The sequence below is a fragment of the Hibiscus syriacus genome, unplaced genomic scaffold (assembly GCF_006381635.1).
Source record: "Hibiscus syriacus cultivar Baekdansim isolate YM2019G1 unplaced genomic scaffold, ASM638163v2 tig00110247_pilon, whole genome shotgun sequence".
Classification (NCBI taxonomy): domain Eukaryota; kingdom Viridiplantae; phylum Streptophyta; class Magnoliopsida; order Malvales; family Malvaceae; genus Hibiscus; species Hibiscus syriacus.
Genome location: NW_024062645.1, coordinates 792964 through 819973, shown reverse-complemented (window position 1 = coordinate 819973; position 27010 = coordinate 792964). Strand labels below are relative to the sequence as shown.

General features: G+C 36.6%; 1 protein-coding gene, 1 long non-coding RNA gene and 1 pseudogene across 2 annotated transcripts; all 3 read right to left on the bottom strand.

Annotated features, from left to right (window-relative positions):
* Positions 1-2982: 2982 nt before the first annotated feature.
* Positions 2983-3592, bottom strand: LOC120114868. Its single transcript, XR_005515436.1, has 3 exons — positions 3487-3592; positions 3259-3330; positions 2983-3011 (listed from the first exon to the last, which is right to left on the bottom strand). It is a non-coding gene; the product is annotated as an uncharacterized LOC120114868 (long non-coding RNA).
* A 2438-nt stretch (positions 3593-6030) lies between these two features.
* On the bottom strand, positions 6031-14161 carry LOC120114798 (annotated as a pseudogene).
* Positions 14162-21831: 7670 nt separating this feature from the next.
* On the bottom strand, positions 21832-24535 carry LOC120114797 (nucleolar protein 58-like). The gene is given in 5 exon segments (XM_039135576.1): positions 21832-22230; positions 22337-22464; positions 22669-22924; positions 23851-23945; positions 23948-24535. Coding segments are annotated over 5 exon segments (969 nt in total). The 5' UTR covers positions 24156-24535; the 3' UTR covers positions 21832-21948.
* Positions 24536-27010: the final 2475 nt, after the last annotated feature.

Below are 27010 nucleotides of genomic sequence, written 5' to 3'. Positions count from 1 at the left end.
AGTGATCTCATCAACATCGAGCTAGATCTTCGTCTTCAAAAGTCACGTCCATATTCATCAGATCAGTCACCAGCTGATTAAAGCTAGTAATGTGATCATTCATAGTGGTACCTGGTACATAGTTGAAGCGGAACAATCTTTTTTCATATAGAGCTTGTTCTGACCGCTTTTCTTCAAAATTTCTCCTCCAGTGTCTTCCACAATTTACTTGTAGAAGTTTCCTTAGAAAATGCATATTTCTGCTCTCTAGAAAGACACGATCGAATAGTATCACATGCCAATCTATCCTCTTCCATTCTCCTCAACATCATCTGGTTTCTCTCCTTCAAACAATGTCTAGACCCTGCTGAAATAGGGCATCTAGAACCTCACTTTGCCACATGCCGAAATGACCGGTGCCATAAAATCTCCACTGCAAATCTAACATTTGTCACAACATTTCTTGCAGATGTTTTTGTGTCGTCTACCATTTCTGCTATAATTCTATTTAATAGTTGTCAATACAGAATGTCAATTACCCCAAGGAATTTTTTTGATGTGGAAAATCAGCCTAAGCCACAACCACAGAGCATACTAAAATAAACCAAGAGCGTTGATACCAATTGTTGTGGAAGATGGGTTAATTTCCACCAATAATAATATCACCTTGAAAACTATTATCTAGGTGACTAGTGTAAAAACGATTGTACTAAAAATCACCCAATGTAAATTCCCAGGAAAAGAGGAGGGGTCACAATGGTCCATCTTAAAACCCACTTTCCTTAGATAGAACTTCCAAGACAAGTAATTTTAATAGGACAATAATTAATAACAACTATACCCGAAAATAGCTATTAAATAGACATAAAAGAACACCAAATTTAACGAGGTTCGGCCAAATTATGCATATGTCCTCAAACACTACTAAAATAATATTTCACTAATAGAAACTTACAAAGAGAGAAAGATCAAATAGCCTTTAATAGTGAAGAAGACTTATATTTGTGGGTAGAGCGTAAGGCTCTTAACCTTGTGTCGTGGGATCGAATCTCATGGTGGACAATTCATAATTCTGATTGCCAGAGGTCTCTCATGGAAGCTGCTCTCACCTGTGTTGAGGGCAGCCTACTATCCTACCTTCCCCTTACCTCATTACATATGAGAATAGGGTCAGCTAATTTTTTTTTAATTAAGGAGGAGGAGGGCTCTATTTAACAAAGAATTTCTACTCCTCCTTATACACAACCAATGTGGGACTTTGCCAAAAAAACACAAAGGTCATCGAATATAGATCCGAATGAGAGAATTTGCTGAACTGTCATCCCAAGTGGCTGGACCGATGATCCGCACTTGGTCTTGCGCAAAATAACACCACTTTTGGTCTTAATTCCACACTCTTCCCGTGCTTGCCATGTGGCAGAAAGAAGCTATTCACCATCTCCCTGTATAAATTCAAGTTTCATATTGATCGATTCAGTAGAAAAAACAAGCCACAGTTTGATTAGGTGAGCAGCCCCAATATTCATTTCTTTTTAGAAAGAAAATGGCTCATGTCTCCAAGGTTGTTGCCTCATGGTACAAGAAGCTTGCAGATGGAGATATTGATGATTTTGAGCCTGCTCCAGCAACGTCCTGCATACAAGGAAACGGTGATGATGATGGCCATGTATCAATAACCTAAACATGGATGACACTCACAAAGACAATAAGTAGATATTACCACACTCAAATCTAGGGATGAGTAATTATGTCATCTATATTAGGCTATTGATACATGGCCATCACTGTACTATTGACTACTCAAATAGCTATAACTTAATCATGGTAGTCTTGTGTTACGTAGCACCACATTATGTGCAGACACAAGTATCAAGTATAATGGTAAAGTATATTGTAATTTCAAGAAGAAACTTCAAGTTCATATCTCAGAGATTATATTGTTAAAAGGAAAAGGTATACATTTTAAACAAGTAAACACAAACCACATATTTTGTAAGGAGCTTGGGGGGTTTGGGCAAGATGTTTTATTGGATCCTTGTCTTTATATACTACGTTGTGAGGGTTGTTTTATGGGGATTTCATTTTCCTGCAGGTTTCATGCCATGCAAACCTGGTATATACATATTATACATTCGTTATAACCGTTAATGGGTCGATTATTTGTGGATACACTACAGCAAAACTGTACATTTGCGGCATTTTTTTACCTATAGCGGCGTTTATAAGCGCCACAAAAAACACCTGCGGCGCTATGAAAAACGCCGCAAAAAGCGCCGCTACAAATAACGTCGCTAAAGTTCACGGCGTTTGGTAACAAAAACGCCGCAATAGTAACGATATAGCGGCGTTGTCCAAAAACGCCGCAATAGGTGTTGAGATTTAGCGGCGTTTTTTCCACAAACGTCGCAATAGGTCTTGAGATTTAGCGGTGTTTTTTCCACAAACGCCGCAATAGGTCTTGAGATTTAGCGGCGTTTTTCCCATAAACACCGCAAAAGATCTGGTATAGCGGCGTTTTTTAGAACAAACGCCGCAAAATGTCATATCTATAGCGGCGTTTTAAGATAAAACGCCGCTAATTACCTCTCTATAGCTAAAGAAATTGATTTTGCAAATTAAAACTAATTTGTCAAATGTTGTTTTACTCTTTTATTACCCAAATTTAACCTGTAGCATTTTCCAATAAACTTGACATCCTAACAACAAACTTAAAATCCATACAAGAAAAATGAAATCCATAATAATAAATCAAAGTTTACATTAACGTAAAATATAATGTAGTTCAACATTATTAACTATAATAAACAATAATATCTAAGATATTTTGTTTCTAATCTTACACATTCTTCAAAACTCTTCGTCACAATGAGGCGCTTAAATTCAAAGAGATAAATCCAGTTTATATGGGAAAACAATGATGCAGAGCTAGTATCGTCTTGTCATTTCTTGCACAGATATTTTGCTTCATGAGGTCTTACTCCATTGGCATGCCACTTGAAAAGGCCTTATCCATGGCAATGCAAACCCGATCTCTAGTTTCATATCCAAATAAATCATCAGTTTATATGAAAATCCATTATATCTTACGTTAAAAAAGTAACAACACATTTCTGCATGGTCAGTCCAGCAGTCAACAACTCTATGGCATGGGCAACCTTCATGATGATAATCAAAATATAAAACTACATCCAATCATAAAATTCCACTAAAAAAAAGAACCTAACATGATTTCATAATTTTATTAAGCTATAAAACCACATTAGTCTGTCAGACACATACCACGATATCTAGCCAACCCACAGCAAGTGTTGATGACATAACTTCCCAGTATTTGGGATTATTCTCCACAACCTACATTCAATAAACTGATTAATAACACCATCTTAGATGAATACAAAAGATTACAATCAGTCAAACAAACTCACAAGCATAAACTCTAGAACTGTGTTAGTACCATACAAAGAAGTTAACTTCATAAGGAAAATAGAAGGTTAATTATTTCAGGACCTGCAAGTTTACAAGTTCTTTTTGAAAATCAACAAGCTTTGCGTGCACTGTTGGGTATGTTCCTAAGAAAAGGCTGTCGTATCACACTTTTTTCTAGTATTCAGAAGCTGTGAAACACTTCAGATGGTGTAATTAAGTCCCGATTTGGAGCAACAAATTAACTGCTTGTTTACAATCTACAATCATCAACGGGACAACCTGCACCATACTATTTTGGAGCATATTACTACAGAAACCACAATCTTTTTCCTACTCTACTATTTTTCTCAATGAAAGACAAGTTTAATCTTCAAGAAGAAAGAAAAAATAAAGAATCGGAAGTAACCTAGGTTTCGCTATGACACATCCTTTGGTGATACAATATAGTATATTGGTTCATCACCGGCAGCCCACTGTCCATCGGCATAACTGCTGAGAAGTTAATGATTATGCACGAAGAATGTTAGGAAGGTAATTATCAATTTGTTGAGAAATTGAGGACTACAAATCCTCCACCAGTCGCTCATGTCAAACCGGTAATTTCTAGTTATTCAAACCCTTTTGCTTATGTGTTTTGTAGAATAAATATACTACATGATACTGTCTCTATTGATTTTTGCTTATGTTTATTCTTGCTTATTTCCTAGGCTTTGATTCAATGATCAGTATAGTTGTGTTGGTATGTTGAAGGTAACATACTATTTCTACTCAAACTAGAAATAATTCATAGATAAAGAGTAGACTAACACCCCGTGTTTTCTAGATTTCAATCACAGAAAAAATCAATTCTTTGCCGCAACCAAATTACCAAATCCAATACAGAAAATCTTTGCATATTGATATGTAGAGCTTTGAATTGACTTTTGAGCTACAAATTACAACTTCAAATTCTTAAACAAGTAAACAATCAAATTATCCCTGATTATCAAATCAAATTAATCAAATAATAAAAGAAAAATACCATTCTTTCTTCGATTTCAGCTAGTCGACGAATCACAATCCAGAACAGTGACATCAGGTTCTACCTTCACTCCCATTTGATTTTCCAAACCTTTAAAAATACGCAGAACTTTCACATTAGTAAACAAAATAAACCCCTAAGCTTGCAGAAATTAGGAAAATAGACTATAACCGACGCCTCCACCTTGGAAAGAGAGATTCAGAAATAACTTAGAATTTCAAGGATTATATCTTTATATGAAAACAGAAAGAGACTATAACCGACGCCTCCACCTTTTGAAAAATATTTCTGAAAAGCCCGAGTTTCAGGTTAAAAGAGAAGATAAAAAAAATTTGTATTCTATTTCCCTGAATAATAACACATACATGTATAGCGGGATAAGTGCAAATTCAAGAATGATAAAACAGGAGCAGATATATAACAACCATTAAGAGTATGAGAAGCAAAAAAAAAAAGCCACTCACAATAGAAAACAGATAAAATAGTACTAGAGACCGGGATAAGTGCCAGAAGCACTAAAAACTCAGACGAGGTTCGAAATCGTGATGATGGGTTTTGGAATTCAATTGTCTTCACCACTGATAAAGCTGAAGCTTATCCTCAACTCTTTGAAAGAAAGAAACACAACTTAATTACTTCGAACCAGAGGGTCAACTTATCCTCCAGATCACACTGGATGATCCATACCCATGGAGGGACAAGCCGGTTCTTATAATAAAACAAACTTCTAATAAGATATAAGTGTTACATAGAATTTAGGCATAGCGCACTCTAGGTACTAGAACCCTTTATATGTGTGTGTAGATAAGTGGCTGATTTTATCATTCAAGAAAATCAGCCAGAGTGAAGGAAAGGTACTTCAAATTTAAAGTATGTCTTAGAACCCTTATATTGCCTTATGCATAATGCACAAAAAAGGCATTAGCCTGTGTGAACTGCAATATGTATGTGTGAGGGCTATATGGTGTCTATGTGTGTATATGGCTATTGTATGGTCTAGTGTAGTCTATCTACAAAACATACAATCTTTTATATCAGTCAAATAACCAATATCAATATGTGTGATTTCCTTGCAAAAAAATCGTGTGCCTAGGCTCTAGTCTTCCTACTAATCAAATGGATCTCACCTGAAAAAGGTTTGAGGGGCATGTCTAGTCATGCGCCTGGCCTTAACATATTGATAGAATTAATGAGAAATTAAGGATATCAATGTGAGCATAGTGTAACAGGGCATCTATGCTATAATATAAGTATGAAAGGACAAGGTATGAAGGAGAATATGAATGTGTGTGTAGCATGGATGCGTTTATAGATAATTGAGATTACACATAACAGAAAATTGAATGAACAAAAGCTATTTTTAGTTTGAATATCATGTAAACAATAAAAAAAATAATCAAACTATCTCAATGTCTTAACTAAAAACTGTGTTATACAAAATTTTACACATGTGCGATGAAGCAGGCCCCTATACATCGATTCATAGTTAACTTGGTTATCACTAGTTCACAAGAAAGAAACATTTTATCAGTTTCTGACAAACGCGATGAAGTTTGTTAAAGTTCAAGTAGAAAATAAAATAATTCAGGAAAATAGTTGAGATCTCAGATACCAAAGTGCCACTGAAATCATAACAGAAACATGATAACCAACACAACTTATAACATTTGCATGGATAGAATCTTTAATTTCATTCATAATATCCTCGACCACTCCTTCTCCCCATCCCATCAGCTAGGGTCAGTTGTAACAATTACTAATATCATATAAATTCCAAGTTCCACTAGAGGCATATTAATCTAAAAAACTATAACATACTAAGAGAAAACTATAACATTATCTCCACGAGAATCAGTTTTAGAGAGAAACTGACATAAGTAACTAACTATGGATAGGTTATCAATGTAAAGGCATAAGTAAATATATATTTGAAATGCAAACACGAAAAATACTAGTTCTGTCAAAGGACAGGTTGGAAAAAATGAAATGTTTGAAGTTCATGGATTGAGTGTAAATGAGTCAGATACGACAGATCTAACCTTCTGCTTCCTCAGCCTTTCGTTTCCTCTTCTTATCGTGAAGCTTTGTTCTCCAATTCATTAGTATAAGCCTGTTTAAATATCTTTCAGGTTCACTCGATATTCAGAACACGATATAAAGACATTTCAAATATATAAAAAAAAGCAGTATGATTGTCATGCAAGTTTAAGAGAGAAAATAAATGAAGTCGACCTGCTTCCTTGCTCGTGAACGTGCCGCAGATTCCCTGTTCCTTATCATCCTCTTCTGTCTCCTTTCAACATTTTTTTTCAACTATGTCCTCTGGGGAACCTCTTTTCCTTCCAGATGTCTGAGTATCTGATAATGTTCCCATCAAAGGCGAAGGCAATGACACCTGGTTCTCCGGGTAAGAGACATCCATTACACCAGGAGTCACTAAGGCTAATGGTTGTGGCATAGGCTGGGCCGGCATATAAATCCCCATTATACTTGTTGTGGATGATGATATTGGGGGGGTTGTGGGTACTGCATCCACTGACTGTGTTGTGCAAACTGTGTGCAACACTTGGATCGACCTCAACAATAGGAGCACCGACATTTTCATCAGTAGATGCTTTAGTAACAACTCCAGCCTCTATGAGAAAATCCTCCAATGTCATTTCTCCAAGGGTAGGCTGCCTTTCTCTTGATTTCTTTTCCCCATCAATTTTACTTTGTCGAATATCTTTCCAAACCTCATCAACCGTCTTCTTGCTCAAAGCACTCGATAACGACAAACTTGCCTGACGCTGCAGAGAAGTTTGATTGGTCACTGCTGTTCCTTCAGTGTCCGTACCAAAAGTCTGGTTACCCTCCAAAGTCCATACACTCTTGAGAAACTCATCCAGGTTCATGCTGTTCAGAGGTTTTCCCAAGTCAGCAAACTGATTTTGAACCTCATCCAGCGTGAGACTATACATTGAACTTTGCCGTGTTAACTGCTGACATTGTAACTGTTTGCCATTACTACCACCATTGTATGAATTCCCATGTAACCACCTTTACTTAACCCGCCTTTGTCTGAATCTCGAAACAAAAAACTCCATGAAAACTATATCATTTTAAAAGCCCACCTGAAACCCACCCCAACGACCGCGCACACGGCACCCCTGAAGTTACCAGTGAGATCCAAAAATTAGAGCCTGGAATTAAACCTGATCATTCATATAAACTCTTATCAGTTATTCGAAAACATCTTTTCTCATATACACAACAAGATACATGGAACATAAATAAGAATATCTATACTTCTCGTAGAGAAATGAAATTATCATATACATTTATTTCAAGAATAAATGCATACATGCACAGGGCAGACCGACAGACCCTAAACTCCCCTCTCATTCATAGTTCTTCAAACCAAAACCCGACATTGATAACCCAGCCTGAACCTAGAATTGATAAACTAACATAGCCAAAAACCTAGTATACCAAATCACCTCTCAAAAAACCAATCGAAAGTACATTTTCTTTCCTATGTAAACCAAGATTAAACAGAAATCAGGCTTTTGAACCAAAAATTGTCCTCTCTTTTTAACCAATTGTAATCTAGAAAATGGAAACCAAAAAAGGTACCTCGAGAAAGTGAAACGGCGAAGAGGAGAGGTGAATTGGGAGGGGAGAGGTGATCGGGTGGAGGAGGGAGCAGCGGCAGATCTTGAGAATGGGGATTTTGGACCGTTGGTTCTAAAGGCGGATTTGATGGAGGAGGATGATCTACTGATGAAGCTCTTGCAAGCTGAAGCCATTAGCAAATAATAAAAGGAGAGAGGAAATCGAAAAACTTTACTAATCGAAGCTCAAACCTTGGAGGAAGTAAAGCGGGAAGACAGGGTTTAGGTATTAGCTCACAGTGCCATTTTCGATTCGAAGAAGTAAAGCAAAACCCTACTCATTCAATTGTTAACCACAGCATTCACATTATTTACAGTCGTACCACAGATAAAAAAATATTTCTGAAAAGCCCGAGTTTCAGGTTATATGACAATTGCGGCGTTTGGTATTAAAACGCCACTAAAGTACGAGTCTATAGCGGCGTTTGGTATTAAAACGCCACAAAAGTACATGTCTATAGCGGCGTTTGTGTAAAAACGCCACTAAAGTACTAATCTATAGCGGCGTTTGGTATTAAAACGCCATAAAAGTACCTGTCTATAGCGGCGTTTGTGTAAAAATGCCATTAAAGTACGTGTGTATAGCGGCGTTTGGTATTAAAACGCCACTAAAGTACGTGTCTATAGCGGCGTTTGTGTAAAAATGCCACTAAAGTACGAGTCTATAGCAGCGTTTGGTATTAAAACGCCACAAAAGTACGTGTCTATAGCAGCGTTTGTATAAAAATGCCACTAAAATACTAGTTTATAGCGGCGTTTGTATAAAAACGCCACTACATTACGATTCTTTAGCGGCGTTTTTATACAAACGCCACTAAAGTATAGTATTTTGCGGCGTTTGTTCAAAAACGCCGCTATATTTAAATAATTATTGGCGTTTGCAGTAAAACGCCGCTACATCCGCCGCTGAAAACCATTTTTGCTGTAGTGATAATAAACATTTATACGGCTTCCAAAAGCCGTTAGTGCTTTCGTGCCAATCTTTTGAGTTAATTATGACGTCGGAGCTAGGGTCTGCCGCCGGGCAGTGGTTTTGGTTCTCTAATTTTTTTAAAAAAAAATTGTTCTATATAAGATTATTTAGTTATAAATATTTATTTTCTAATGTTAAAAGAAAGAGGAAGAGCATTTCGCTCATTTTATAATGTATAAAGATTTTTTATTCATTTAAAATTAAACTTTAAATTCCAAATATGAAGTAAAATAAATTTGACACAAAGCTTTCCTAAAATTAGACAAAGAAATGTAAGGTGACAGAAGCAGGTGTAAGAAAAAATTGGGATTTGAAACTCATGAATGTATTATAATCGTTTTTAATGCACACATGGATAAAAGGATAATGGTTTTAAACTATATCCGTAAGCAATATGGGCATAAAATGTTGAGGTTTGTAAAAATTAGGTAAAGATATATGTGGTTTTTTTATGCAACTTGAATGGTACAAGAATTAGGTTAGGGTTGCATTAAATCAAAAAACAGTTGGTTGTTCCACAACTTTCGTGGTTCACCAAAAAGAGTTTTATGGGACAACCAACCTTTGTCATCCTTGAGTACAGATAGCCGTATGTGAATAAAGTAGAAGTAAGGGGTAACGCGGGGGTGTTGATGTAGGCATGAGATTAAGGAGGTTGCCTACTTTGAGTTATAGATAGGTGTGGCCAATGCCTTTTGTCATCTGCCAATTGGGCAGGCCTCACGTTCAACCTTGAAGCTTATTAGTGTGTATGAAAAAGAGGTAATACGTTATATAGTCCAAGACAAATGGAGATGATGTTGTGGCCTGGGTGCTAACTGAAAACATAGAAATCTGATGCATGGACAATAGTTGAGTAATTGATTTCTCTAAAGCCCAAATCATCTTACCTAAAGTCCTGTCTCACAAGATATGTGGCTTTGTGTCATTTTCTTACCTATTATCATCTTAAACAAGGATGACTCACAAACATAACATCGGCAAGGAAGGAGCATCTCCACATTGTGCTGTCCAAGCTTGCCATTGATCTTCAAAGCAAGAGTAATAGGATGCTCATCTTGGACTCTTTATTTTGATCTTTTTATAAACCTTAAAATTAATTGAATTTTATATTATATTTATAATATTTTAGTGAACATATATAATATTAGGTCTATAACTCTACAATTATTTATTATCGTTTAATTTACCGAGGATCTGTCTATCATTAAAAAAAAAACCTAGCCGCTTTCTTCCTGCTCCTCTCTCTTCTTTTTTTCTTTTTTATATTTTGTCAATTTTATTGATCAAATTAACTTTTTTTTTCTTTAATTTTGTTTAACCGGTGGTGACAATAGTTTTGATGTTGGTTGTCACCTGTCGGTTATCTTTTTTCTTTCTTTTTTTTAGTTTTTTCATAAAATTAATTACGTCTTTGTGACATATTCTCTACATTTATGACATGTTTGTCTCTGTCATTGTGACACGTTTTTCTCTATATTTTAGTAGTTTATGGTTTTTTTGTCGTTGTTTTCATTTTTTTTTCTCAGGGTTGGATTTGACATCGCCACGACTGATCAAGATGAAGTTTATTTGTTATCATGTTGATCTTCCCTGTTTTGGACCATCAAATTGATTTGGACACGCATTTTATATTGGTGGATAGTTTTCTCACGTCGCTTAATTCTGATTTTGCGATTTATTAGTGATCTTCAGTAGTTTCATCCCTTTTTGTGGTTCGTTTGTCGATTCAGTCAGATTTGTTAATATCTTTATTTTGTTCGAGCATTGGTTAGATTTTCTATCATTTTCTTTTTCGATCATTGTGTGATCTAGATAACTAGTTTTTGTGTTAATAGTTATAACAAAATGTCCTAATTATAATTTAGTTTATACTTACGGTTACGATTATATTTGTAAATATTCATTGTAATTCTGAATATTTTCTATTTTTAATAAAATTAGCAGAATTCTATATAAAAAAAAGTTATTGAGTGTGAGTTGTTACAAAGCTATTTCCAAATAAATAATTACCAAATACAAGGATGGGCAATGTGAAAAGAATGCTCTTGTTTTTAGGAAAGCAAATTCAAACCGTTCACTCCAATGAAAAGAGTGGTGTTAAAGTAAGACCCTGTTTGGATTTGTAAATTGCACATGAAAACAATCTCAAAACGACAAAGAACTAGGCTACATTCCCACCGTTTTTTGATTTTTTATTAATATTTTTTCTATTTCTACTTTAACTAGTATCCTACGTTGATCAAAATCTTATTTTTCTTTCACCAAACTGCGGAGGGTCAAGTGGGAAAAACCCAATTTAGATACTGTAAGTCCTTTTTGTTTGGGTTAAAATTTATACAAGTAAATTTACTATTATTTTCCTCAATTCTGGTGTTGAGTAACTCCTTAATTCCTCCTTGGTTTAAAGTTAAAATTTTTACTTCATGTTTGGATGCTGACAAAACTGGGGAAATGAAAAGAAATCATGTTTTAATCCAAATATTCAACAAGTCAACAAGTCTTGAACTTGTGATCACCATCTTCAGTTTAAGAGTTTTTGTTTTTCTTCGGTCCTGACAAATTGGAACATGTTTGGTTGCTGGGAAAACAAATGAAAGATAACCCAAAAAAGTTTTTTTTTTTTTGCATTCATTTGATTTTTGTAACTAGAATTGAAGATTCTCTTGTTTTTTCCTGGAGGTTTTTCCTAGCTCAGGATGAATTACTGATGAATCGAGGGAAGGAAGAAAAAGATGTATAATTTATGTTTCCTTTTTTAATTATTATATATTTTCTATGAATAAATTCTTTGTTTTGGAGCATTGGTTGTCTTGTGTGCTTATGAATTTTATATATGCAACAGAAATTGGAGGCTTAAACGAGGACTGAATTTTTTGGTTTGCTAAAGATATTGACAACTGATATGATGTATTGAAAAGGAAGAACAATTAACCTATAGGCTTTCACCTTATGCCTACTTCTCCTGCCGTAATTAAAAAAGCAATCGACTAAAAAATAATCAAATGGAGCAGACGTCTGAGAATCTCCATGAGAGAAATGATCATGTTCTTGATATACCAAATGATGGCCAACTTGGAAATAATGTTGAATCAAGAACTTCTCATGTACCTGTGATTCAGCCAGCTCCTGCTGGATCAAGTCATGGGAGTTTTATCTCATCCTTTTGCTTTTGGGTTTATATCAGACTAGTTTTCAATATAAGTCAGATTGTTGCATCAGTAGCTGTTCTAGCAGTTTCCAGGAATGAGAAGCCACAAGCTCCATTGCCCACTTGGATTGTGGGTTACGCCGCTGGGTGTGCTGCTAGTATTCCTATCATTTTCCAGCATTGTTTTCTTCCGTATCCTATGTAAGCGCTCACCGCTCACCTTTTTTCCGACATTTTTCAATGTTAATCTTAATGTCTAATGTTCATAATTTGGCAGTTTGCACTTTAAGATGGTTTCTCAGTGTTATATTCTTCTTGGTGTGGAATCATTTGCTTGAATTATAGATCTTCATCTACTTTGCCTTTTGTCTATTTCATTCTCTCCATACATGCTGGATACTAGCTAGCTTAGAAGAACGGAATTTGAGAGTTTTGGAAATTTTGCCGTTGTCTCCAATAGAAGTTACCAACCCTTGAGATTGTTTAACTTTCTCCTTTTAACGTGGACTCACGTTCTTGAAGTTTCTGAATCATGTTGCATGATCTCCTTTACATGTCTCAGTTTCTGGATCATTCGACTTTATTTTTTTTGGATGATTCATCAATTTTATTACCCAAAGAAGCATAGAATGCTACAAAAAATACCCATCTCAAGACATTATATACAGTCTACATACAAAAACAGCAGATCGGTTTTAATATAAACCCCATGAAATACAGAGGTTAGAATTAATTCTATCAATCCTATTGAAGTTTTTCCCCCTAAGTTTGATTCCTACAAATTCTTTGATCCAAGTTAGGAGATCTTCATTGGTTCAGGAGCATCCTTTAAAAATTCTTTGGTTGCGCTCTTCCCACAAAATATATATATAAAGGCGCACCATGCAAGCTTAAGAATAGTAGATAAGAGTGACTTTCCTTTCCAAGAACTATAAGCCCAAGCTAGCAATGCCTCCCATGATGAGCAGAGTTTGTTAATACTGCTGAGAAGCAGAATTTTGTTCCATAAAAAAAGAAGCAGTGGAGCATTCAAAGAACAAGTGGTTCCTAGATTCCATTGATTCATTGCAAAGCACACAATTCCCTTCGGTTCTGAGTATAATCTGTGTGTTAGAATGTCTAATATCAGAAGAAAATTTGCTTTTGATCCGTAGAACATGTTTTATGTTTTACATTGTGTATTTTCAATGAGAGTGGTGCTCTTTTCTGTACAGTGTTGTGTTTTCTTCAGATGATCTTCACAGTTACTGCTGATGTTACTGAAAATAGGATAGACATTAAAGAAAACCTACTTTTTGCTGTGCTTATGTTTAAGAAAGAGTTGAACATATTACTCTGGTGTAAATTTAAGCCTCAGACAGTTTGTATTATATTTGGTTTTTTATAAGCACCTTTTGGTTTGGTCGTAACATTTGCTTTTCAGAATGTTTTATGCATAACTTAAATCAGTTATATGCAATTGCCGATGCATTTTTTGACGGTAACTTGGCAGGCTTAACAGATTATTGGAGCACTTCAAATGGGTGCTAAAAGCATACTTTTTTGTGTGGTTTGTTATTGGAAATGTTTGGCTATTTGGAGGTCACTCTTCATCAGGAGCTTCAAATTTGCACAGGTGTCAACACTTACCTGTACAAGTATTATACTAGTCGTTGGCTTTTCTCTTATCTGGAAATCAACCGGTTTCTTTGGCTCCACTGCAGATTATGCATAATGTTTCTTGTCTTCAGCTATCTCAATTTTATTATTCCCTTCATCCTGGTTGTGGTTTTGGCATGCTGCTGTGGGGACCTTGGTCTAATTAGAGGAGCCCCTTCAGAATGCATCGATTCTCTGCCAACATACACTTTCAAGTTGCTGAAAGATGGTACTGGCATCATAAAGAAAATTAATTCTGAAGTTAAAGGAGGGGCTGAAGCAGCAGGAGCCGAGAAGGACTGTGCTATTCCACGGGATGATGCTGTAAGTTCCGGAATGCCTTGCTCATAAGATTGATTACTTATGCTTAATGCTCGAGGAAGCATTATGATTACATACTTTACATTGTTTTGTTATCAACCGGAAATTTCCAGTCAGCTAAATCTATATCATCAATATGCAGGTTTGCTGCATTTGTTTGACGAATTACGCGGATAATGAAGTGCTGAAGGAGCTCCCTTGCTCTCATGTCTTCCATAAAAACTGTGTAGATAAATGGCTCAAGATGAAAGCGCTCTGTCCTCTTTGCAAATGCACGATTTTGTTGAAGAAATAAGGGGTTTTTTTTCTGTTTTTGTTAATGGTATTACCCCAAGTAGGTAATTGCTCTTCCGAGTACATTCCTGTCCCGGTTACCTTCTGCTATTGAATCAGATCAATAATGTTGGAAAAAAAATGAGAAGAGGGAAAAAGGAAAGAAGAAATCTAAAATGAAAAGGTTAGACATACAAAGGATATCATCATACTTGAAATACAATCTGTTGATATCAACCCTTTTAATCAATTTAATAGATATGATAGTTAAAACTTTTGTGAAGGTGAGCCCATTGATTCTAATTCGTATGGTAAGCTGATAAATTAACAACATAGTACGATTTCTAGATTTCTAGTTGAATCTCTTGTCACCAACAAAGAATTTATAGTGCTTAACTCGAGGATATCAATAAAGAATTTATAGTGTTTGTCATTAAAGATGGTGGTGGTATGGTTTGTAGTGGCATCATGTCAAATATGGGTGATGAGGAGAAGGAATGTGGTGAGCAGCTTGCAAAATCTGGCATCTTGCATCCCTTTTGTGAGTGGGACTGCAAAGAAACCAGCAGCAGTGTTGCCAAGACACTCAGAAAGTGAAGACCACCAAGCCCAAGTGCTTTTGCCGAGCATCGACCCTTCTCTAGGCCTTCCGGTTAACACCACTTCGGCTCTTCAAATGCCATCCCCGCTTGCAACATTGATGCCAGTGTCTAATTGCCCTAATATGTCTCCTAAAAACACAATCTTCTAATTCAAGTTTTAAGAAAAAAAAACATGAAGCCAACTGCTGTTCTTTTCCTGATGAGCTTGGGTATGTATCCTGAACCTTTCACCAGATTCACCAGTCAACCTCCTCTTGTTCTTCTTCTTGAGTGGGACAAGTTCGAACTCTGTATCGAAGGCAACCCTAGCAGCATTAATGGGGACAAAGTGAAGGTATTTGTGGGAGCAAATTGCCTTGCGTTGATGGCATGGGTTTTCATGTGAGGAATCCATCTTGACATGATAGTTATTACCACAACAATGTCTTATTCGTGCAACAAATTGACACAGGATAATAGCTTAATGTAGGTTGTGCATGAGAGTGGAGTGGCTAGTATGTTTTGTTTTCTAATTTTCAAATAATAACAATCATAAGTCAGAATGTCTTACTTTGAATGGAATGAAGCTAAGTTATTAAGCAATTCAATGCGCTTTTTTTCTCTTTAATAATTTAATGATATGATATCCTAGTTCAACTCTAAACTAAAATTCAATGCTAAAATAAAATTAAGTGATTAAACAATATACCTCGGTAGTTTATCCTATTCCTATAATTATAGCTTCAAAAGGAATTCTTATACTCTAATTTACATGAAATAAAATTCATCACAGTAAAGGACAATAACTAACGTGTTTAAAATCATGTTGCAACGGAAGGGGCTACAATTGAAATAAAATTCATCACAGTAAAGGACAATAACTAAAATCATGTTGCAACGGAAGCGGCTCCGCCGGCCACCAAGGTGACCCAGACAGTGGAAGGGGAAGGTAATGTAGAAAGAATAAACAAGAGATTCCGACCAACGGAAGGTGGTGACGCTTTCGAAGAGGAGATGCCAAAAAGATCATGGAAAGATGCAGTGATAAGCCCGACCCTTCTTCCCGAAAGTTTTCAATTCTCGACTGAAGTTGAAGATGTAGATTCAGACGAAGAAGAAACTTCTGAAGGGGACGACATCCCGACAATCGAGATTCCTCAGGAATTGAAAGGAAAGTTGAGGAAACCATGGAGAAAGGCGATTATTATCAAGGTATTGGGTAAAACGGTGGTCTACAAAACCCTAATCAGTAGAATAACAAATCTGTGGAAACTAAAAGGTGAGTTTGAATGTATCGATCTTGGGTATGGATTTTATGCAATTAAATTTCAGAATATGTTGGATAGAGCTAAGGTTCTCATGGAAGGCCCTTGGAAGATCATGGACCATTATATTACGGTGCAGAGATGGCGTCCCAATTTCGTGGCAGCAAGCGCAAGTATTCCTTCCACGGCAGTTTGGATCCACATTCCAGGGCTCCCTATCGAGTATTTTGAGGAAAGTGTCTTGTGCAACATAGGAAAACTTGTTGGAAAACCTATCAAGATTGACTATCACACAGCTTGGTCAATAAGAGGGCGATTTGCCAGAATATGCGTGGAAATTGATCTAGGCTCTCCTCTGTTGTCTAAGGTTCGTATAGGGAAAAGGGTCTACAATATTGAATATGAGGGGCTGCACTCGATCTGTTTCAATTGTGGCATGGTGGGTCACAGAGTCACAGACTGCTTGGCCAATCAGAAAGTGACCCCTATAAGCAGAGAGGTGAACATAGAACCACAAGCTCAAGAACACCAAGAAAGACAGGAGGATGAACAGGAGAAATTTCAACATGAAGGGAAAGAACTGGAAAAGGAAAGATACGGACCTTGGATGTTGGTTCAACGGAGATTACGAGGAACGAGGAATAACCAGAAGAATAAAAGTAGTAGAATTCATGAATCACGACAGCATAATAGATTTGATGGTTTGAATAATATTGATGGAAATGAGATGAGTAAGGAAAAGGAGGATCACAACCCGAACCAAGAGGTGTACAAGAACATTAATACGACTGGTAGGTCTGCAAAAGACATGAGATCGACCAGAAGTGAAGATGGTAGCAGCAGAGCTAAAACTCGTAACTTGACAGAAAGCTCAGGAGGTGAGTTTCATAGGAAAACAGACGAGTCTTTGCGGCCTCCAATATTCCTTGCGATGAGAGGCGAACAGGGTGGAATAAAAGGCAACAAATATACTGGTGGAAACAATCAAAAAGTTGGCATGGAACCAGAATTAGAGGTGAGAAAGAGAATGGAATATCACGAAAACCCATCTATGGAGGTTGAAAATGCTACTAGTATAGCTGAATTCCAGGCTGTTCGGGAGATGGAAACTGAACCAATTGAACCGGAACATGTTGATTACACTAAGGAGATGATGGCCTTTGAGGCTTGCACGAATATTAATTCCACCCAATGAAGTTGATGTCTTGGAATTGTCGTGGAGTAGGTAATCAAAATTTCATCAGGAACTGTAGAGAGTTGATTCGGGAGGAGAATCCAACCATTATTTGTCTTCTCGAAACAAAAGCAAAGACATGTATTGGTCCTTTGCTCCAGAAAAAATTGAAGTTCGATAATCATTTTGAGGTCCCCTCTCAAGGTCTCCGGGGAGGTTTAATTCTTCTTTGGAATTCTAATTCGCATGAGGTGACCATTCGGCAACACACAGACCAGGTTATCCACTGTGAAATTATAGAAGACGATAAAAGATGGCTGCTTTCCACTGTCTATATCCAACCTCATTCGCTTAAAAAAGAAGAAGCCTGGGAGAATATCTACAATTACTCTACAACTATTAATCAGCCTTGGATGATAGTGGGTGACTTCAATGACTTTGCTACATTGGAAGAACGTTTAGGCAGTAACTCCAATTGCATGAGTCGCATCGTCAAGTTTCGCGATCACTGGAATAGATGCAACCTGATGGATGATGGATATGTTGGTAACAAGTTTACTTGGACTAGACACCTCCATGGAAGAGTCACTCTTCAGGAAAGACTCGATAGGTTACTTCATAATATGGAGATGGTCGAGTACTTTCCGAACCTTCGAGTGGCTACATTAACAAGAGTGTACTCTGACCATAATCCAATTCTGATTAACACGAATTGGGATATTCCTGGAGAACAAGAGAAACGACCTTTTAGATTTGAAGCAGCTTGGCTTACACACGAGGATTTCAACAAAATATTCAGTACAGCATGGGACAAAAAGAAATACTCTCTTGTGGAGGCAGTGGAAGAGACCAAACAAGCGATCATAGATTGGAAGGAGAGTACTTTCGGGAACATTTTCAAACATAAGAAGACCCTGCTGAAACGAATCAAAGGAATCCAAAGATCTATAAATTACTTTCATTCGATACATCTTCAAGAATTGGAAAAGACCCTTGGCGCTGAGTATCAACAAGTGTTGGAGCAGGAGGAAATCCTTTGGCTTCAAAAATCTCGACTGGATTGGATTTTGAAAGGAGAAAGGAACACGAAGTTTTTTCATATCACGACCATGGTAAGGCGCAAATTTAATAAAATTATCGGGCTGTACATTGGGAATGAATGGATCACATATAAACATACCCTTTGTCATCATGTCTGTAACTTTTACAAGGGGTTGTTCACTGCGAAAGTGCACGTCCAGTTGTCAAGGGATTACGATCGTTTCATGCCTAGATTAAACGAAGAAGAAAGAACCGAGCTAATGAATCAAGCCACTATGGAGGAAGTAAAAGTAGCATTGTTCTCCATGAAGGGTTTGAAAGCTCCGGGTCCGGATGGCATTCAACCCATTTTCTATAAACGAAACTGGGACACTGTTAAAGACACCATACGAGAGTTCGTGAATAGAACCTTGAATTTGGGAAAAATGGAGACAAAAATCTTAAGAACCTTCCTGGTGCTAATTCCGAAAATCACTGCAGCTGACAACATTACTCAATTTCGGCCAATTAGCCTGTTGAATACGTCTTACAAGATCTTCTCAAAAATTATCGTTCGTCGCTTGTGTCCTATGTTACAAAGAATGATCGGTCCTTACCAAAACAGTTTCCTAAAAGGTAGAAGCACATCTGATAATATATTGATAGTTCAGGAGGCAGTACATTCCATGATGAACCTTAAAGGAAGGAAGGGTGCAGTGATCGCCGAAATTGATCTACAAAAAGCCTATGACAATGTCAGTTGGGAATTTCTCAAGAAAACTCTCCAAGACTTCAATTTTCCTGGAAGATTGATAGAGGTAATAATGTTTTGCATTACTTCCACTACTATTGAACCGTTATGGAATGGGGAAATCACCGAAAGCTTCAGTCCTGAGCAAGGTCTACGCCAAGGTGATCCGTTATCGCCTTACTTGTTCATATTGGTTATGGAAAGACTCTCTCACATCATCTTGGATAAAGTGGATAGGGGTATATGGAAACCGTTCAATAGCTCGAGGGGTGGAATTAAATTAAGCCATTTATTTTTTGCGGACGATCTCCTACTGTTTGTAGAAGCGAATTCCGATCAAATGCAATACATGAAAGGCTGCCTAGAGGAATTTAGCCGAGCAGCTGGAGTCGAGGTAAATCTCCTTAAATCAAAACTGTTTATTTCCCCAAATATTAACTCTTCCACAGCTCAACACCTAAGTGAATTGTCTGGCATCCCCCTTACGGATAATCTGGGAACTTACTTGGAAGTCCCTATAATCCATAAAAGAGTTAATGCAGGAACCTATGATCCTCTCATTGAAAAAGTAATGAAAAGATTGGCAGGCTGGAAAGGAAGAGTCATATCCATGGCGGGTAGGAAAACGCTCATTCAAAGCGTTACAAATGCCATTCCAATACACACGATGCAAACTTCCGTACTTCCTGTTTCGGTCTGTAGAAAGCTGGACAGAATCAATTGTAATTTTTTGTGGGGAGGAGATATAGAGAATGCTCACAATCATCTGGTCAGCTGGGATAAAGTGTGTCAATCCAAAAAGACGGGAGGGTTAGGCATCCGTAAAGCAAGATTAATGAACATCGCTCTCATGGCAAAAAACAGCTGGAAACTTCTCACCAGACAAGAGAATCACTGGTGCAAAGTGTTTGAAGGAAAATATCTAAAGAATAAAGATTTCTTGGAGGCAGATTCAAGAGGAAATAGCTCTTCAACATGGAGGGGACTGCTACGAACTCGCAATTTATTAAAGCATGGGCGTAAATGGCAGATTAAGTCAGGTGTTCAAGCTAAGTTCTGGCAAGACTGGTGGGTAGGTAAAGAACCGTTGAAAAACTTATATCCCCTAATGGACCACCCGAGCAGAATTGAAGAGGTGGCCAGATACATTGACGATGATAGATCTTGGAATATCCGAGGAATACAGCACATGATCGCAGAGGAAACAAAACTGGAAATTCAAAAAGTTCCGATCCCGCAATTAACTGATCCTAACGAACATGATGTTAACACTTGGGGCTTCTCAAAGGATGGGCAATTTACGGTTACTTCAGCCTATCAAACCATGTCTAACATGGATGTCGGTGGTCATACTGGGGACAATCTAATGTGGGTATGGAGAACTAAAACCACTGAAAGAATCAGATTTTTTATTTGGTTGTCTTACCTTGACAAGCTTAATACGAATGAAGTTAGATGCAGGAAGAATATGACTCAGAATGCGAACTGCAAAGATTGTCGAGATGTTACAGAGTCCATTGACCATATATTCCGGACGTGTCGAGCAGCAAATTCCGTTTGGGAAGAACTACAAGCGAAGGAGCAGGACAGCCAATTTACTTCGTTGGAGTTTAGGAGTTGGCTGAAACGAAATTGTCTATCAAAGAAGGTCGGGTTTGATGGATTAGAATGGGGTCCTTTGTTTATGGCTATAATTTGGGGACTGTGGAAGAGCAGGAATGAAAGGATCTTCAAAGAAACGAAATTTGATCCCTTTAAAGTTATAAATTATGCTAAACAGCTTGCAAGGGATATGGAGAAGTCTCTGTCAAATGCGCATAGAAGGATGGTTCATGATCCGTTCTTGATTAAATGGAAAAAACCTCCTGAGGGAGTATGGATTCTTAATACTGATGGTGTGTATAAATTGAATTTAGGCTTGGCTGCTGCAGGTGGTTTAATCCGAGACAGTAACGGTGATTGGATTGCGGGGTTCATGTTGAGATTAGGGAGGGTTAATAGTTCGATTGCGGAAATCTGGGGGGCTCGTCAGGGTCTTAATTTAGCTAAAAGTCTTGGTTCAAGAAATCTGGTCCTTGAAATGGATGCTAAATGGATTGTTGATCTATTCAATGGAGACATGAAGGAAGATTTTTCGGAATTTGAGTTGGTTACTGACTGTTTAGATATTATAAAGGAAAGATGGGTGACTGAAGTTCGGCACATCTGGCGAGAAGGAAACAAATGCGCCGATAAACTGGCGAATCTGGCGCTCATTCAAGAAGACCATTCCTCCATTTTGCATTCGCCTCTAGCGGAAATCCAAGCGATGTTGGCAGCTGACAAGAACGAAGCGAGCGAGTTGAGAATTTAATTTTCTGTTTTCTCCTAATGTACCAAAAAAAAAATACTCGTACAAAACAAAACAGTATTCATTACATTATACATTTCTCCCTTTTAATGCCTTGTCTTAAATGTGCAAACACTGACAAAGTCTTGAAGAGATATAGCAGTAACCATCCATATAAAATAGTACTAACTTTAAACTACTCCATAGTACCATCCAAGAGAAACATGAAACGGAACCAAATGCCTAAAATCAACAGATTTCATAACTCTCATGTTAAAATTATTCAAATTTCACTGAAGTTTTATTCCAAATTAACAAACCGAACCGAAGAGGGTTAAATGTCCACATCTGAGGTTAAAATGATAAAAGCAAAACCAAATCTCCTGTGCTACTTTACCGCACTGGCTGCTGATTGTAGTGGTTCTTCTCTTGCTTCTTTGCAGCAGCAAGCCTTGCACTCCTTGCAGCAGCCTCATTCGCAGCAGCACGTGAAGCAGCGTCCATCTCTTTACTCGATTTTTTCTTCTTCCCTGGAGCTGCTTTTTTCAGCTTCTCCTTCACATCCACAGGAGATGACTGTTCCAGCTTGTTGGTTTCACCGCTTTCATTGTCATCAGTGCTTTCAGGCACAACAACAACAACAACAACAACAAAACCCAATTCCCATATGTATGGGGTAAGGGGGAGGTAGGGTAGTAGGCTACCCCCAACGCCAGGTTGAGAGTAACTTCCGTGGAAGACCTCCGGCAGTCAGAAAATTAAAAATTTAGATCAAATGCAATAATTCTTTCACCTCCTTCAATGATTTATCCTTCTTTTTCTTCTTTTTGGCACTCTTGCTCTCAGCAGGAGCATTCTCTTTCTTTTTAATTTTCCCATAGATCTCTGGTTCTTTCCCCTGTTCAGCACCTGCAATCAGGAAAAATATCGCCTTGTGTAAGAGCAAGCGAAGAAACTACCAAGAAATCAATCTAGAAATGAACAGAAAATAGTAAGCATCAAATAAACACTGCACCATTGACGTTAAGTCTCGGTTTAAAATTAGCCTCGTTGCATAAATGAAAATATATATCTTTCTTAGAATGAAACTACTCAGCATAAGCAGGATGTTACCTTGGGAGTCATTCGCATCACCTGCCTTTGGTTTTGTAAGTCCTAACTCAGCAAGAACAGCATCAAGTTCCTCAAGCTCCTTCTTCTTCAGCTCCTTCTTTGAAAGCGTTTTCTCAGCCTCTTTATTGACGACAAAGGGTTCAGGAGGCTTGCTAATAACCGACTCCACTTCTGCCTGAGTCTCAGCTTCGTTTTCATGTTCTTCTTCAGCATCATCGTCCACTTCGTCAAGACCATCTTTGTCATTTTCACTTTCCTGGAGAGCAAAGTAAAATAAAACATAACAATCTGTTAAACAAAAGTACTGATGCCAATGATAATACAAGAAATACAATGATTGATGTTCCAGAGATTCACTTTGGGAAGGCATTCCACGCACATCAACAGGCAACATATTTTGTATGCATCTTAAATATTTTGTAATTTGATTGTCATTATATTGAACAATAACCATATCCGAAATGAACAAAAAATGCCTAAATACAAATGTAAAAGGCGTCCAACAGTCAACCACAGGACATTAACCAAGTGTTTATTGAAAAATCATGTTTAGTTTCATATGATTAAATGATAAGAGTGAATATGTAATCATAAAGAGTAGAGTGGAACCTCAAACACGACACCATACACGTGTTAGCTTCATCAATCAAGTTTAATTTCAGTTCAACACAAAACCAAATGAATGATCAAATCAAGAGAAACATTCAGCAACATCCTACGGAACTGGAGGCAAAAACTACCTTGGCAACTACATACAGCATGCATGTTATCACATATCAACATCATTTGTTCATGAGGATAATCCACAAGCACTATTGCATCCACAGTACAAGATTAGTTCATCACATCTGGCGCAACAAAGCTTAAAAAATTACAAGAAATTTTGGTCAAAAAGCACATAGAATTTAAAACATTTTCTAAGTAACAACAATTTCCTTCAATATGAAGCATAATCACCATCCATCATATTCCAATTACAGTGTATATAATAGGAAAAATAACACAAGCCACATTCATACATACATTACATGACATGACATCCTATCTATTATCACCAAAATAATCAACATAACACCAAATCTTCTGATCATTAAGATAATCCAAATACCACACAAAATATTAAAATCAAAACAGAAGTTCATCGTCTAATCATAAACACCATACATTGAAAAAAAAACTGACCTCTAAAACAGGCTCAGGTTGTTTAGGAATGCCACAAGCAGAGCCAAGAGGAGCCGATGAGGCATAATCATCATCGTCTTCCTCATCAACATCAGCCAAGACTTCACCGTGAGAGGCGATGGGGCCCAAAACACCTCTTTCTTCTCGGCTTCCTTCCCCAATCCTTTCAACCCTTTGTTCTTAGAAGAAGAACCCAGTTTTTCCTTTTCGTTTCCCTTCTTCTTCAAACTCCCCAGTGCAGCAAAAACATTGGTGCTGTTAATCACCAATGGATCCTCCTTCCGGCCTTTCCCTCCTCCCATCATTTTTTTCTCTTTTAATACAATCTCTCCCAAAAATAACAATTTTTTTATGATACTCTTATCGAAGAAACGATTTTTAAGTAATGGCAAATCCCGGGGTTGAAAAATACAGTCGTTCTTGATTTAAAAAAAACGGAAAATTGGAGAATTTTATTGAAATAAACGTGAAACTGATCAAGAGGTTAATTTTCTTTTTGTGGGGTTTCCCGGATGATCTGAGAGACGCCTGAACGTAAGGTGATGAAGCGCGTTCTGGAACCGGAAAACGGAAAGTAAAGGAAGCAAGGTGTTTTTCAAATGTAGGTTAAGCGTTTTCAAGTTCCCAATTAATACAAGCAAAGAAAATACAAAGAAAGAAAAGAAAAACGCTTTTGTTCTTTCTGTTTCAACCCTTTTTTGTTTTCTAAAATTTTCCTTTGGAATCTGGGAAATATTATTTCTTTCGTTAGAGAAAGAAACGTGGCGTACGCAGGTGGGGATTCTTACGGTAAATGACAACGAAGACTGTGTTAATGAGATGTAGGGTTATGGATATAGTTGGATTGATATGAGCCGTTTGATTTACCAGTCATCACACTGGACTTCGCGGTTGGAAATAAGTGGGGCCCAAACCCCATTGGAAACTTTTTCAAAATTTTTTCCTGAAAGAAACAAAATAAACGGTGCTAAGCTAACGTGTGGAAGAAATACAATTTTACAAGACATCTGGCTGCCATGCAAACATTTTGGACCCACTTTATAAATATACGCATCCCATATTTATTTTCTTACAAAATTTAAAAAAATTGAAGTATCACTTTTTAATCTTATAGTTGAATTAATTTATTATTTTCGTTCTTATAGTATTTTCACATTAATTTAACTTTCGAAGTTATTCAATCGCATCATTCTATATCGTATCTCTAACTTAAAACTCTAAATTGTAAACTCTTAGCTATAATTGATGGTTTAAGATTTATAGTTTAGAGTTTACGAGGGTGTGATTTAAGGTTTAGGTTTTATAATTTAGAGCTTTAAGTTATGGTAGGGTATAAAATGATGTAATTGAACAATTTTTATCTTTAAAAATGATTAATTTGTAAAATTATTATTTGATATGTTAACTGTGAAATATTTAATTGTATAATTGAAATTAAAGAGAATAAATATTTTTAAAAATATTAATTAAGTAGATATAACAGTTTCAACTTTATACATAAGATTTTGTTAAATTTTAATCCAAGTTTTAAATTAATCTTTAAATTTCAAGATTTTTAAACTGAGTATTTAAGATATCAATTAGGTCATCTCCGACATCCAGATTTAATATAAGTTTAAGGAGGTTTTATCTATTCAAAATTTAAGATAAAAATCGGTACTTTATATAAAATTTAAGGTAAAGCTTTACACCTTATATGATCTAAATCTTTTTATTTGATAAAATAATAATTTAATTGAATATATATATATATATATACAGATTCAAAATCGAACTGCAAGATTCAAAAACTAGCAATTTAGTTACTAAATTAACTAAATTAATATTTTTAATTTTTAATTTAAAATGGGGTTGTGACGTACTTAAGCTTAAATAATAAAGAGGCCAAATTTAAACATAAACTAATGAGAAATTGCAAAAAGCACCTAAATTCATAGCGTTGAGAGCTTTGGGACGATCAACAATAATGATTACGACGCCGTTTGGATGAACATTTCCTTTAACAATATTGTAGACACATCATTTCTGGCCCGAGACTAACAAATCAGGGATAAGGCCCAAACAATCAAAACCCAAGTGGCCCAAGACTTTAGGAAGAAAATGGAGACACCCCTGTTGCGCCGCTCTCCATTCATCGGTTCACCCCAATGCCGTTCCAGCCCCACAGCCACATTCTCCTCCGGATTTCTCGGCACCAATGTCAAACATGCAACAACCATTAGACTTTAGGAAGAAAATGGAGACTAAAAACAGTATTTTATTTTCCTATAAATAAATGTAACGTTTATGGACATGGGAACGGAAGGATTACGCGCAAAATACCAGAAAAATATTATACAAAGTTGAAATCTTTTGTAACTCGTTTTGCAGTGAAATAATAGGTAAAAATCTTACCTTGCTTTCGGTTCGTTCTTTATCTTGCATGCATGTCGTTTATACTCCATTTTTGTTGATTCGAAACAAGAAGCCAATGACAGAGGAGGGAGGATTTTTCGAACCTTCGTTCGTAGATCTACTCTCTTCGAGGCTTGATCTAAAAAAATTATTTAGATTTTTGGAACGAGTTTACGAAAGGCTTTTAAAAAAAATAGAAACTTTTTTATATTTTGTCGCCGGTGAGCGGCGGTTGGCGCCGTTCAACGGCGACGCAACGGCCGGAATCTGAAAAATGGGGTGGTTGTTCTTCAGCTTGAAGAACAAACCAGAGAAAATAACAAATGGGGGAAGATGTTTCTGTTTGGAAATGAGAGAACAAATGAAGTTTAATATTTTTTAACTTAAATACTCGGCCCATTAACCCGATTTAGATCCGCGCGTCAACCCGACCCATTCTGCAGGATCCGTGTGTTTTCGTTAAAAAAAGGGAAACTACACTTTTAATCCTCTTGAATTTTTTAAGGCTCAATATGATCCCTAACTCCGATTTTAAACTCAATTTTATTTCAAATTTAACTTTCTAATATGACTTTCTTTAAATTTAGTACCTTATATATATATATATATATTTCGCAATTAATTTTTATTTTATTTAATAGATATATATTGTTATTTATTATTTCTTTTCTTTCGTTATCATTATTGTTTTCATGTATATAAATATAATATATATATATATTTATTTATTTATTTTCTATATATTTATTTAATTTCGTTTTTATTC